At 42.4% G+C, this 15,748-nt stretch overlaps 1 protein-coding gene across 6 annotated transcripts in view; it reads right to left on the bottom strand.

The window, feature by feature from the left end:
• The window catches only part of fgfr2 (fibroblast growth factor receptor 2), a 66,045-nt gene extending 50,772 nt beyond the window's left edge, over positions 1 to 15,273 (bottom strand). For 4 of the 6 annotated variants that reach the window (XM_060925394.1, XM_060925395.1, XM_060925396.1 and 1 more), the window contains exons 1-2: positions 14,454 to 15,271; positions 11,296 to 11,550 (exon numbers count right to left, since the gene is read on the bottom strand). In XM_060925394.1, coding sequence (XP_060781377.1) covers positions 11,296 to 11,476 — 181 coding nt within the window. In that variant the 5' untranslated portion in view covers positions 11,477 to 11,550; positions 14,454 to 15,271. Of the gene's footprint in view, positions 1 to 11,295; positions 11,551 to 14,453 lie in introns of all 6 variants that reach the window. The other 2 variants (XM_060925392.1, XM_060925393.1) reach the window with 2 other exon arrangements.
• Positions 15,274 to 15,748: the final 475 nt, after the last annotated feature.

Raw genomic sequence — 15,748 nt, 5'->3', positions numbered from 1 at the left:
AGGTTTTTCTTTATTTCGTATTTTCTACATTGTACAAGGGGCGGCACAGTGATGTAGTGATTAGTACTGTCGCCTCGCAGCAAGAAGGTCCGGGTTCGAGCCCAGTGGCCGATGAGGGCCTTTCTGTGTGGAGTTTGCATGTTCTCCCCATGTCTGCATGGGTTTCATCTGGGTGCTTCGGTTTCCCCCACAGTCCAAAGACATGCAGGTTAGGTTAATTGGTGACTCTAAATTGACTGTAGGTGTGAATGGTTGTTTGTCACTATATCTTATAGATGGATACGTTGTAGAACAATACTGAAGACATCAAAACTATGAAATAACATCTGGAACATATATGGAACTGTGTGGTAAAGATAAAAAGTTTCGTATTTTAGATTCTTCAAAGTTGCCAGCGTTTACCTTGATGACACTTTGCACAATATTGGCATTATCTTAACCAGCTTCATGAGGTAGTCACCTGGAACGTTTTTCAAATTAACAGGCGTGCCTCGTCAAAAGTTAATTAGTGCAATTTCTTGCCTTCGTAATGCATTTGAGATCAAAGAGTAAATAAGCTTTTTTTTCTTCTTTGCCCATCCAGTATGTTCTGGGTTGGGTCTCTTTCCTACAGCTTCTTGGCTAAGTAAGTACAGCTGACTAGCCACTCCTCTGCTGCACTGCTTCTGGTCATGGACAGTTTAGAGGAGCCAGTTAGCCTAACTGCATGTCTTTGGAGGAAACCAGAGCACGTGGAGGAAACCCACACAGACACAGGGAAAACATGCAAACTCGCTCGTGAGGTTCAAACCCAGAACCTTCTTGCTGTGAGGCGACAGCGCTAACCACGACACCACCGTGTCGCCCATAGTAAATAATAAAATACAGTAAATAGCCCGATTACACAACTGTAGTAATCCATATCATGTCAAGAATCACTCAGTTAAGTAAAGAGAAACAACATCCATCATTACTTTAAGACATGATGTGTCTTAATCAATAAAAATAGAAAAAGAAAAACCATTGAATTAGAAGGTGTGTCCAAACTTTTGACTGGTCCTGTATATATATATTATCCGAAAATGATCTTGGCATTCCAAAGTAATGCTTTCGACTGGAGTATTCAAGCTTACTAGCCAGCCTGCGCTATTCAGGAGGTCCTGTTCGATCTTCTAAACTTCTAGTGTACGTCTACTTTATACATCATAATTCATGTGACTTAAATTTGCAGCCTCTTCTGTCTGTATAAAACCTTTTCATTCACTTAAAACAATGACGGTTCTTGGCATGCGATCAAAAAGAAAGCAAAATATTAATCAATTCCAGAAACGTTTATATCTATGACAGTAATTGTTCCAGCCCTATACTTAGTCAATTGAAGTCTTCGTTCACTTGTATTTAACTCTATCCACAGAGGAGTTATTTAAGCATGCAGTCATATATAAATAAAGCAAAAGCTCGTGCGATAAGAAGTGCACTTGCACGAATGATTTGTGCACAGAGAAATCGTTCCATATTTAGTCCACAAATGTCTTTGGTTTTCTTTTTTTCTCCCTGTCACTTCCATTTAGGGCCCAAATTAAGTCCACAATACAGCTCATTCATTTGTCCAATTATTTGCAATTTATGCTTGCAGAGTCTATCCCGAAACCCATGGAACTACAGGAAATCAGATTCTCGTCCACCATCTGTTATTCATTTCAAGGCTGCATAAGATAAACATAAAACGCAATAACAGCTTATAACAGTTCTGTTATCCATCACATTTGCTAATGAAGCATTAAAAATTGCAGCATTCGAGCAATACAGAATTACCATTTTCCCCATTAATAGATGCAAGCAAAGCCAAAGGGAAATTAAATCGAACACACCTTCAGCAGAAAAGACAAGTTATATACAAGGGTAAGTCAAAAAGTTCTAAGACAGATGTTATAATTTCAAAAGGTGTGAAAGACATCCCCCAGAATTCTACAAAGAAGGAAATCTCCGATGGAAACACCGCTTGCAGAAGTGTTTAGACTTAAATGGAGGATATGTAGAGAAATAGCTTTATGTTCATAAATAAAGATTTTTTTTTCAATTTGTCTTAGAACTTTTTGACTTACCTCGTATAGGATAACTGCCGGAAAGAAAAAAACATGCTCTCGTCTTCTTATTGTGGCACTATTTTGTGTTACACACCTTCACACGTGCAATTCTAGCTCGGCTCAAGTCTGAGTTGAGTATTAAACTCCAGGACTGCAGTCATCTCCCAAGTGAGATTTAACATTTACAAGTATCCTTTGGAGAGATGTTTACAAGCTATTTAACAGTTATTCCACAAAATCGAGTCGTACATGAGCCGAGAGCTGACGAGGCGTGTAGCACCGACTTGGCTATAAGCTGTGTACGACGAGACTGAGTGGAATAATTGTTTTATTCGACACACATTCACTGGATTTTGAGAAACGGAGCATTTTTATTTTTTGCAAATTCGATAAATAAAAACTTTATACAAAACGGGCGGCGCTGTCGCCTCACAGCAAGAAGGTTCTGAGTTTGAGCCCAGTGGCCGACGGGGGCCTTTCTGTATAGAGTTTGCATATTCTCTGCGTGGGTTTCCTCCGGGTGCTCCGGTTTCCCTCACAGTCCAAAGACATGCAGGTTAGGTTAATTGGTGGCTCTAAATTGACCGTAGGTGTGAATGTGAGTGTGAATGGTTATTTGTCTCTGTGTCAGCCCTGTGATGATCTGGTGACTTGTCCAGGGTGTACCCCGCCTTTCGCCTGTAGTCAGCTGGGATAGGCTCCAGCTTGCCTGCAACCCTGCACAGGATAAGCGGTTACAGATAATGGATGGATGGATTTATACAAAACGTCCGACAAAATGATTTCCACTTAGAATGTAAACAAACCAGCAAAATGACAGGGCAATTAGTGAAAAATGCTATAATAATCCTTGAAAAATAAAAAAAGATATGCTGTTACCATCAAATTCCATTCCATCATTCCATATTTTGGTGCTTTTTTGTATTTTTGGGAGTTTTCTTCTCCTTTAGGGTTTTTTGACGGTTGGCAACTTAAAGGTGCATTACCGCCACCGACTGGGCTGGAGTGTGGAACGGGAGATTTTTTTTTTTTTTTTGGGGGGGGGGGGGGGGGGTGTAGATGTATGTTATTTACCAGCTGGGAGGTCTGTATGGTGAAATACAGTGACCGAGGTCTTGAAAGTACTGACCGAGGCCCTCTGGGCCGAGGTTAGTATTCAAGACTGAGGTCACGGTATTTCACCATATGGACCGACCTTAAGCTGGTAAATAATATATTTATTTTTTTCTTTACCAAATTCTAACAGAAGACAAGAGTGCCCAAAAGGGAAAACCGAGCCGAGCCGTCATTTTGAATCCTCATTCACGGCTGTAATGCAAATTGCTTTCTCCTCGGTATACAAGTGCACTTCCATGGCAGGAAAAAACCTACATTTTGCCGCTTATGTAGTCCCCTATTTATACAAATAGGAGTCATTCAGGATTCAGCCATGTTTTTGCTCGGCGTTAGCAACAGTTAGAGGTTTTAGCTTTCTCCTGAAATGTTTTATTTTATTTTTTCTTCCTCAGGGTAGTAAAACTCGCTTTCGCTGTGAACACTGTCGTTGTCGCTATCCATGCTGTAAAATTAATGCTATTTTGAATCCTCATTCACGGCTGTAATGCAAATGGCTTTCTCCTCGGTGTACAAGTGCACTTCCATGGCAGGAAAAAAAATACATTTTACCACCTATGTAGTCCCCTATTTATACAAATAGGAGTCATTCAGGATTCAGCCATGTTTTTGCTCAGTGTTAGCAAATTACAGGTTTTAGCTTTCTCCTGAAATGTTTTCTTTTATTTCTTCTTCCTCAGGGTAGTAAAACTCACTTTCGCTATGAAGACTGTCGTTATCGCTATCCATGCTGTAAAATTAATGCTATTCTCCTGAGAAATGCTGGCAAAAATTTATAAGATTTTTGATAATCTTATAAATAAATCTTATAAAAAGAAAGATAAATGTTGACAAAAAATGCTACTATGTTTGCTGTTGTTGTGAACGAGCAAGTCGTCAGAGGTCCGTAACCGGGGTCTGTAACTGGGGTCCGTATCGTAGGATACAGACCCGCTCACCAGCCAATCAGAGCGCAGGATTTGGACCGCGAAAAAAATAAATTATATTATTTTAGCGATTTCTGTTTCTTTTAAATACTTAACAATTTTTGGGCTTTTGTTTTCGAGTAGAGTTTTTATTTCTTCCTCGGTTGGTTCAGCAACACGCTCCGCCATTTTGTTTTTCTCTACTCACGGTATATGAGCCGATATCCTAATAGTAGCCAATCAGAGCGTGCGATTGCTCATATCCAGTGAATGTGGGTAGAATAAAAGAAGACATGCACAAAAATATGTGCTTTGCGGTCGATTAGCATAAGAAGTTGCTTAAATGTAGGTTGATTGTTTCCATTATTAAAACCCGTTCTTTATTATTCTTATTTTTTTAAATGAGCTCAGAGCAAATAAATGTATTTCTCAGTGAGGTATTAAACCTGCAGCAACAATAAAGGCAGCAGTACTGGAGAAAAACCTGGTAGAACTTGACAGATACTTTTAGTTGATGAGAAGAGGTTAAAGGTGCAGCCGCAGCAGCACTCCCAGGCTTTCTCGCACACCTCTAAAGCAGCACATTCCTGCGCTATTATGTGAGCCATAACCGCCTTCGGAGAAAGGGGAAAGCCAGATCAATTCACACACGGGTCTGAACTGTGCATTACGATCTAAACCTTCCAGGCATATTGCCCCACGCAGGTACAGTTGCTTTATTGTTACCTTTTTTTTGCCCTTCCCTCACCCTTTCCCTCGCTTTCCTTCATTCCGGAAATAATTAAGTCCTTTTTTACCTCGCTGTTTAACCTGCACGGTCATGTGGCAGTTGATTGATGGGAACTGTATTCACCACCTTATGTTTCCGGAGCCTTGTGTTTGGCAAGTGGTTAGTGAACTGTTATTCGCTGTGTGCTTCCTTCTATTGTGCGATCAAAGGCTAATCGGAAAAAGAGTGCAGTGCGCATACATGTCGTCTGTTCCAACCTGAGACTCATTATCCTGGCGCACAATAGTCTAGTAGTACTGAGCCACACTTTGTGGCATGATCTTAAAGACATTGAGCCATGAAGTCTCTCAAGTGAGAGGTGAAGCCTTTTCCACAAGCCCTGTCACGTCCTCTTAGTACGAGACCAATCGGATATCTGGATGGCTGAAAAACATCACCGATGTGCATCTCAGTGGAAGGCGAGCTTAAAAGTAGTAAGCCGTCAGGTGAATGATGCTGACTGTCTAATAAGGTATGAACGGTGGGCCAGAGAAGCCTGAGCATTTATAGTCGCATGCAACTTAAAGGGAAAGGCAGAAAATAGTCAGAAAAGCAATACAGATGAGAAGAGCTCTCCGAAGTGGTCTTTCCTGGGCTCAGTTTTGATAAAGGGCCATCAATAAAAATTAAAAACAAAATCAGGCACCGGACCTTCTCAGTCCAGCTACTGATTACAATGTCAGCAAAAAAAAAAACCCTCCATTCTCTTCAAACTCCATTCTCTTCATGTCTGTTTCCTGCTTTCAAACCACCACATCTGTTCTACGCCTTCAACACCTCCTCTTATCCTTCCCTCACCTCTCACCCCTGCCCTCGTGACCCCATGACTCTGACCCGCACCCAGCCTGGACCCCCTGCCATCCTCTGATTTTCTGGTTCTTCATGGGAAAACACAAGGAAATGTCAATACCTTTAAACAAACTCGAGTTTGATGCCAAGGAAAACTGAACTGCGCAAAAATCCCACAGCCTCCAGAGAAGCAAGAGTTTGAGAGACAAAGCAGAACAGCGATCACTACAGATCAGTCCGACAGGTGTAATGGCCACTTCCTCCAAATCATGGCAAGGTTCGTCATCCAATTCTCACACCAACCTCCTTCACTAGGAAGCTTTAGGATTGAGAATTGAACACATACAGTATGATGTGTTCATCTGAGGCAGACCCCGTGATGAAATCAGCTTCTGATAACACCTCATACATACTGTATTTCGGAAATTCATTCCCACATCGCTGATAACAAAATCGTAAACCTTCGTTCGATCCACGAGTGTGGCGGTTGCCCCAGCACCACCACCCCAGCTACCTCCAGTTCCTGTTTTTCATCTCCTCCTTCCTCATTTTCTCACCCTTTCATTTCCCAATAGGGCACGGACATTCTAAGACTCTACCTTTTCTCCCCCCGACTTCTCTATTCTAATCTCTGACGCCTTTTCAAATTCTAATTTTGGCCAGCTTTATTGTCATGACAATGACAGCCAAAGGGCACAAATCTCTCGGGGGTGTCCACGGCAACCGTCTTCCAGACGATAATCTGAGGCCTCCCCGGAGCCCTCTCATTGCCCAGTTTTCCCACCAAATATAGCCATATTGTGCATATATTTCAATTATATATTCACATCATGGGCTGGAGCATTCAAATAAATGTGAAGAATTGCTCTTTCACGTTTATAAAAACTCCATGTTCCACTTTAGAAATGCCTACAACTTCTGGTCACAGCCCACACAACATCTGCCAGTTGTGCCCAGCAAATATGAGCAACACGTTTATTGGAGCCAGGTGTCACACGCAGAGGTCCACAGCATAGTTAACTTGCTAACTGCAAATTCAACCCAAGCATCGACACACCATCAGACAACACCATAAAATAACACTGGCAATTAACATCCTCATCCACAGCTAACAAACCGCACTTAAACTGCAGCTGTCCAGCATTTAATTTGTTTACTGGGAGAGTGGGTCCTCACATAATTCAACAAGGTACACATAAAAAGGGGCGTGAGCAGATACTTTTATAGCAGCACAAGCCTAGTGTAATAATCAAATGGTGCTTGGGATTAACATGACACCGGTTCCTGCAACAGAACCTCCGACTGTAATCCCTTTCATGTGATACTCATGGTTTCTCAATCAGACCCGAGAAGCATAACCCTAAACTCATAGAAACTCAGTGAGATGGTTCATACTGACTTTCCCCACAAACCATTCTGGGGGGATAAAAAAGTGCTCCAGGTCAGCTACAGATTATAGCAAAAATTATAAACTGGTCCTAAAGTATAAAGTGTTTATTGTGCTGGCGTTTTAAAAATAATGTTTGATAATGATCTTATTTCCTGCTCTAGAGTCCTCTGTTAAAACCAAAGCAGTAATCACCGTATCTCATTACCATGTGTGTCTCATCTCCGTACACTTCCCTACTATGTGCAATGGTGTTACAGGTTTTGAGCTTTTTAGCACTAACATTTGGGTTCCACAGAGGGGAGGACTTAAAGGGAAACTGAAGGCAAATTTTTTATCATCAAAATTCTATTTATCTCATTGTATTAAATATAGGAATGCATTTCTGATAGCTATTTTGTCACTGCTATAGCAAGTTATGAGTGTTTTAAATATGCTATGTAATATATCAGTCCATATGTCAAAGCGATGGCTGTAAACAAGATTCGTTGAGACCTGTGCGAGACATCATAGGCCGGAAGTAAAACGTACAGCGGAAATCAAAGTGACCGACATCTGCCAACGTTCCCTGTGTCCGAAATCGCTCGCTCACTCAGTCATTCACTACTCCCTACTCCCTATATAGGGAATTACTATATAGAGGACTATATAGTGAGCTCATTGGTAAAATGAAAAAACACTTTCGGACACTAGTCCGTCGCGCTGGTATTTACGTCATTACTGTCGCATAATTAAAACGTGCCGGATCAGGCGGCTGGTGGGTTTTCAAAAAAATAAATACATGCATGTATTCTTGTGATAAATCCATATTATACTGAGCGTATTTCCCACATTAATCAATACAAAGTACCTGCATCTTTCAGTTCTTTTAAATCAAGGCTGAACACTTTCTTCTTTGCCGCTGCCTTTTATTAAATCAAATTTGAGACTTTTAATTTGATTTCTTTCAGCGCGACCGCAATGCGTAACGGGATATATTGCTTTGGTTAGTGACCATCGTTGTACACTCCTTTTCGTGATGCATTGTGGGATACTTTGAGTGCACTATACAGGGTGTAAATAATCCTCATTAAGGTTTCGGACAGCACTACAAAATGGCGTTCCCGCTATACAGTGCCCTGTATAGTGAGTAGGGAGCAATTTCGGACATGGGGATTGTCAAAAGACGCGCACGCCCTCTTTCGAATGCTGATGTAATCAAGCTGGAAGTTTTGTTTGTTTTGATAGCAATCAGGAACGTTTGAAAAAAGTAGGCAGTAATCGTCATTTAAACTCGTTTTTGTGCAATATTTCGTTTGGAAAACAGTTTTCAAAATGGCGGCACTGACACCTGGCTGACACTTCACGTTTCGAAGTCTCGCACAAGTCTCGTGAAGATCGCGCGGATAAGCGACGCCCGCCGTGGACCAAACGAACTAAATTCAACACGGCTAAAAACCGAATAGGCCGATAAGTCTCATCTCATCATGTCTAGCCGCTTTATCCTTCTACAGGGTCGCAGGCAAGCTGGAGCCTATCCCAGCTGACTACGGGCGAAAGGCGGGGTACACCCTGGACAAGTCGCCAGGTCATCACAGGGCTGACACATAGACACAGACAACCATTCATACTCACATTCACACCTACGGTCAATTTAGAGTCACCAGTTAACCTAACCTGCATGTCTTTGGACTGTGGGGGAAACCGGAGCACCCGGAGGAAACCCACGCGGACACGGGGAGAACATGCAAACTCTGCACAGAAAGGCCCTCGCCGGCCCCGGGGCTCGAACTTGGACCTTCTTGCTGTGAGGCGACAGCGCTAACCACTACACCACCGTGCCGCCCCAGGCCGATAAGTATAATATTTAATTGCAATTAGTTGCCAATAAGAGTCACAATATAAGGTTGCTATAACCGAAAATGTAATTGAATAACACGTTAATTAAGAAATAAAGCAAGTTAAAAATGACTTCAGTTCCCCTTTAAGGACAGGCCTGCAGGAGTAAAATGGATGGAAGGAGATCAGTAAGATTTCCAATCCAGGATTTAACCCAAATGAAAGCATGGTTGATTTTGTCTTATTCTGTCTGAGCCAATAAGACATACAGGCGCTGCAGAACAACTCTGGTAACTGCATTTGTAATAAACGTATCGCCAAATCCAAACCGTGATTTAAACTAAAACTTTCCACTTCTGGTTTGGCAATAGCGTTTGCAATCAGAACAACCACGACACAAGACGAGAAGGGAGAAACTTTGATCCTGATGTACTCCAGACCTAGTTAGATGTGTGCATTTTAGCTATTCCCACACTTCCACACTGGGCTCTTCTTCCCCTGCTTCCCAACGACTAACACATGACTTGGATTCGTCATCATAAATCTTAATGGCGAAAAAAAAAAGGAATAAAAAAAACTGACTGTAAAAAAAAAGCAATATTTGGAAATAATTTGGAGTTTAGGACAAGGTGAAACAGCTTGAGTGCAGCAGGCAATCTACTTCGACGTGAATCTGGGGTGCGCTCAGACGTGCCTCTACTATTACGCTCTCAGTGGAAAATGCAAAGTAGCAACAGATCTGAATACTTAAAGAAGGCCGTGCCCATACATTATGTCCAAGTGAAGCTCCAGAGGACATGCGTGAGGACAGGGTGGGAACGGTCCTCCCGGGACCTATTACTAGTCTAATGGTTTGTCTTTCCATGCTCGATGTGTGCGTGTGTGTGCATGAGAGAGAGAGAGAGAGAGAGAGAGAGAGCAGGTGACTTGGCTGTGATTTGCTAAATACTCACATAAGACTTGGAGCCACCATGCAATGCATTTTTTTTTTTTTACATTTTCATGCAATCCAAATAACACTGCACATTTCTTTTCACTTCTATTTGAGATTTTAAACAGCATGGCAATGTATTTCATTATGCCTCACGGTCACAAAACTACTTGTGGATTACAGGAATGCATGTTGAAGGTGATCTGTGCATTCAACCAATCAACAAAACCTCCACAGCACATGACCCTTCATTCTGGCCACTTAATCTTCCATCATATGACCCACCACACTCTCCCATGAAATGAGAAGGGAAAGAGCAAGCAGCATGTTCTAAAAGTTAAAAAAGGCTTTTGTATGTACAGAACTTCAGACAGGACGCCCCATTTGCAAAAGATGACTGACATTTTACAGCCTTGAGGGCAAAGAGCATTTAGATTGGCTTTTGGGTGGAGGGGTGGGCTTCTTAAAATGACTTTGTCAGACCTCCTTATAATTAACGTTGTGATTAAAACTCCGGGAATTGACTTAACCAGCACAACAGCTATAATTACACCTATAATCACCTGCCGGGAAAGACGTGTTGGTAAGAATGAACTCTGACAGCAATTATTGTTAGCAATTCTACATACTGTATGCTGTGCAGCTATAGCCATTCAAACACAAAGCTAAAAGTCAGAGCTGTATTTTTTTCAGCATCCTAAAAGCTATCAACAGGACTTAAAAAGTTTTGAAAAAGTGGAACGCTTTAGCGGCCTTTAGACTTCAGTCCCAGACAAACCGTATCCCGTTTTAAGGAAAGCAAGAAAAATGTGTCTTGTTTTGATGTCACTCCTTTCTGAGAGCAAGCACAGTTTATTTTCCTCCCAAACAAACTATGAGCTGCAAGCATGCCAGCTAGCAGGTATGTGTGTGGTCCACGGCTCAGAATGTCATTAAATTTAGACTGACGGTGGGAGAGAAAATAAGCGAAGAAAACACAAACACATCACAAGTGGAGCCTCAAAAGAAAAAAAACCCCACAAAACTGTTCTGAAAACAAGTCACTGGTATTTGGCTAAATGAAACGCCAGACAAGTAAAATCGAGGAAATGGAATGGCATTAAAACACAAAAGTCACACTGCTCTCTCTAGCTACACATCAGGAGTTGCTCATTTAAACACATGCAGCAAAAGACGAAGAACTCTTAAACTTCAAACTATAACATTTTATCAAACCGTCTCAGATCCCTTCTGGCAGACCCAAGTGTCTGCATATTTTCCAACAAAACAACAAACAAACTGCGAGTCAAAACTCCATCCTGGTCCGACAAATGAGCCATTCTTACAAGTTACATGTCCCTCCACCTCGTTCTTTCCTTTCCTAACACTTCCTACCTTAAAATAGAATACCATGATGTGAGAAAAGAGCTGGTTTTGAAGGTGAGGTACAAACCCAGTGTGTGTTTCTCTGCTTTGTCCTATCATAAATCTATAGGCTTCATTACTGAAAGTCTTTTCTGACATCCAGCCCTACTCACCGTCAACAACTGTAGCCTCCTCCTCTTCGCTGGGCACAATGGGCGGCCGTGCCCGAACAACCGATGCCAGGCTCACCAGCAGAATCGCAATCATAAGCCATGGCCAGGTGGGCATGACGTCAGTGGCAGACACACCTCCCCATCCCCCTTTCCTCCACCTCCCCCTGGACACTGATCCCATCTGAGGGCTTCCACCCGACCATGAACTGCAGACGGCAGCTCATGAACTGAAGCTCACTGGAAGGATCCAATCACCTGCAGCAAAGCAGAAAGGCGGCAGAGTCAGGGAAGTGATTGATACACTTTTTCTACAGAAACTCATCCTGGTTATTGGGCCTCTGTTCTGGGATATCCGTGTTTCGTCTCTCACTGTATGCTTTTTGATGGACGTAAGCATTTTGTTACAGGGTTGCAGCATTTACAACGCATTTACAGTTTACAAGTTCATCACAGAAAGCGTGTCAACAACAATTGGAGGTGTGTGTGGATGCACCCTATGGAGCTAAATGCTGTCGAACAAGCCGTTCCACACACACACATTCCAAAGTACTGATTCTATAGAGCGCTAATCTCCCTACCTCTTTAAAACCACACACCTTAAACAGACTGGCAGGATGTGTTTTTCTCCCCTTTTCCAAATCTACCATATATGTTTCGGACTGGGGCGGCACGGTGGTATAATGGTTAGCACTGTCGCCTCACAGCAAGAAGGTCCTGGGTTCGAGCCCAGGGGCCTTTCTGTGCGGAGTTTGCTTGTTCTCCCCGTGTCCGCGTGGGTTTCCTCCGGGTGCTCCGGTTTCCCCCACAGTCCAAAGACATGCAGGTTAGGTTAACTGGTGACTCTAAATTGACTGTAGGTGTGAATGTGAGTGTGAATGGTTGTCTGTGTCTATGTGTCAGCCCTGTGATGACCTGGCGACTTGTCCAGGGTGTACCCCGCCTTTCGCCCGTAGTCAGCTGGGATAGGCTCCAGCTTGCCTGCGACCCTGTAGAACAGGATAAAGCGGCTAGAGATAATGGATGGATGTTTCGGACTTATTTTTTATAAGACATATAGAGTACTTCAACTTGCAGCTGAAGTAATGTACAAGAGGCACAACACAGCTGTCATGGCTAGATAGTAGACTAATATTTCACTGTGTAAACCAAATCCTCTGTAATATTTGATTTTTATGAATAAAGAACACACATAGTTTAGCAGATGTCGTAAAAGTGAAGCTTAGTACAAACTTTCCTAAGAATCATAACATTTCAGATTAAAAAACAAACAAACAAACAAACAAACAAAAAACACCTCTTTCCCCTAGCAAAGTGCTTCTGGGACTGTAGGACATGAAACCCTGATTTTTTTAGTCCAAAAAGTCCTGTTTTTCTGGAAAATATTTATTTCCAGAGAAACACTTCTACAGATATTACACTATTATGAAACTTCAGTAGAAATATAATTCAGAATTATAAGCCATATTGAACTAGATATTAGAGTTTAGCTTGTGTATGCTAGTCTGTTTGACATCCCCTTCGGTGACGTAGCTGCTCTAAAATGTGTCTGAAGCTGCACTGAGCAGGCTTATTCTGTCTGTAAAAAAAAAGCGTAAGAAAACAAAACAAAGGGGGGAAAAGTAGGACAATATCAGCAGCGGCGCACTATTTTTGACACGCTAATCGCTGGGTAGTTTCACACACAGCCTTGTGAGGCTTTTTACAGACGCGCAGCTTGTGAACAGGCAAGGCATGCAACTGCTTGGGGCCCCCTGGCCCAGGGGCCCCCCGAGAGGCTTATTTATTTTGTTTTTATTGTTCTTTACCATTGTATTTTCACATTTGGAATTTAAAAAACTTTGGTTTCATACATTTTTCGTTGGTGTCAGATTATTTACAACATATTGGTGATGAACACTGGTCAGAAGGGCCCCCTGGAGATTTTTGCTTGGGGCCACAACAGACTCTAGAATCGCCTCTGGATTTTTAAATGAGACGCGAGCGGGGACGCGCACGCGCCACTCTCCTCTCCAGACCGTCCAGCTGTGATTCGCAAGTAAGCGCGTGCACGAGTCCAGCTGCGCGCCATTGATTAGCTGTTTACTCTCAGGGTTTACTGCACAATGACTCCAAAACACTGAAGTGTGAGTTCATCAGTCCCAGCTTTCTATACTGCTAAAAGCTGAACTCATTCACATCTAAGCAAAAGTGCATAGTTTAAAAAAAACTAATAATAATAATAATAATAATAATAATAATAATAATTCAATTCTCTCTCTCTAAGTCGTGTGCTGTTTTGCAAACAAATCTACACTCTAATAATAATAATAATAATAATAATAATAATAATAAATCTCTCGCCTTTTAACGCAATTATCACCAGCATCTTGCAACCTCTTGATTTTTTTTTTTTTTTTTGCATACAGTGGAGTCAAGTTAAACCCAATCTAAAGCTTAATCATCAGCGCTCCTTTCACACTCTAATCACTTTGCATTTTCACAATGAAATCTGACTGAATGCGCTCACAGATTTACGAGTGTGCTTTCTTCTCCACAATGCAATGCGTGCATTCAGTCCCAACAACAGCCGAGCAAGTTTACGCTCCACTCCACTAAGACGACTCGAACCGGGTCACCAGGCTATTTATTTACTTCACTATTGATCACAAATACGTGTACACTGGGTGAAAAGCCTATACCTTAAACACCAAAGTCACTTCTCAGTCAAAAAAAAAAAAGTAGCAAATTAAATCCTAGTCTAGACAACAAAACCATTTTCCCCCTTCTCTTTGTAAACATGCCTGCTAATTAAACTGTTAGACTTTTATCGCATTCCGTCACGCACAATTTAGATGTCGGGGTTTATTTTTCATCAACATTATTCTAATTAAATCCAAATGCAAACTCGGAATTCTCCTGTCCACAAAACCCTCCTGAAATAATTAATTCACTGTGTTCTTTTGCATGCTGAAATATTTCCCTACATTAAACTTCAACTAAACAAGCAAACACACACACACACACACACACACACAGTGTCAACAGTTGCAACACATTGTCATTTCATCCTGAGCATTTTCAAATCACTTCTCATGCAATCTGTGTCGTGCGACTTAAAGTTTTGTTGTTTGTTTGTTTGTTTGTTTTTGCATCACACATCACCCAAACCCGACACTTACTCCTGCGGCCCGGATCCCTGAGCTTCTTAATCCGCATGAACGACTGCAGCAAGCGACTTCTTTTCTTTTTCTTCCAACAACTTCTTCACCACTCAGAATTCACTACCCCAAAATCCACAGGTCGGCAAAAAACCAAACAAACAAACAAACAAACAAACAAACAAAGCGTCAGAAAGCCAAAGAAAGAAATCAGTGATCCTGGACAGAGATCAGCATTGTCAAATGGGAAGACCGCAAAAAATTCCGCAGGAGTTTTGTTGTTGTTGTTTATTATGAGGTCATTATGATGATCCGTCCAAACAGTTTTGGAAAACAGAATGATGCGGGTTTTCTCCCTCCTTAGAGTCCTTCACGTCCTCCAAGTTCAGATCCTCCTGGATTTCTCAGACAGTCCGAAATCTGCGCTCCTTAAAATCAGGCAAGAAGGAGACGACTTTCTTGAAAACGTGTGAAAAAGCGGCTGTCCCGACGTTCCTACACGCACGCGCGCACTAAACACGCACACTACACGCGTTCCACGCGTCCACGCTCACAGCCCAGTCTGAAGATCTTCTCAGTCTCCGAGGACCTTGATCGTCTTCTCATACGCTTTTGTCAGGCTTAGGAGTTTTTTTCCCCTCCTTCTTACTCTCTCTCTCTCTCCCCCTGAAGAAATGTCACTCCCCCACCCGTTCCCTGAAACCTGACACGTTTCCTGACTGGAGCTTTTGGACTCCGTCCGCCAATGAAAAATCTCAGAAAGTCCAGCACCCCTCAGTAGTGCAGCTCCTACATCAGCGACGCTCCAGTGATGTAGTGCTGGAGTGGAGTTTAGTCGAGTGAGTGGAGCAGAGGCCAGACTGCAAACTCTGCCCGACCTCCTCCTCCTCCTCCTCCTCTCCCTCTCCTCCTCCTTCTCGTCCCACCGCCATACCTACTGAGATTAATTTCTCACAAGAACACCGCCGCCTAGTGGCGACATGTAGCCTGTGGCGCGTCCAATTAGTGCCTCCTGCTTATTTGCAGACCGGGTTTGAGTTTCCCACAAGGACAGCCACACTCAAAAGTGTTCAAGGATTGTTGTTGTTCTTCTTCTTCTTGTTTTGTTTTGTCTTGTCTTTTTGGATAACTTCTTGAAAGGTCCTCCTTGGGTCCATTCTCAACAATTGTGTTACTGTCTGGATATGATGCTCAATATCTGCCTCGATAACACTATGACAACTTCTTATTCTTTTGGCTGCTCCCAATTGGGGTCGCACACAGCGGATCTTTTGTCTCCATTACTCCTTGTCTTTCGCATCTTTCTCTATCACACC

The sequence above is a fragment of the Neoarius graeffei genome, chromosome 7, assembly GCF_027579695.1.
Source record: "Neoarius graeffei isolate fNeoGra1 chromosome 7, fNeoGra1.pri, whole genome shotgun sequence".
NCBI lineage: Eukaryota > Metazoa > Chordata > Actinopteri > Siluriformes > Ariidae > Neoarius > Neoarius graeffei.
Note: the sequence above shows the minus strand (reverse complement) of the source record. Positions and strands in the feature narration are given on the sequence as shown.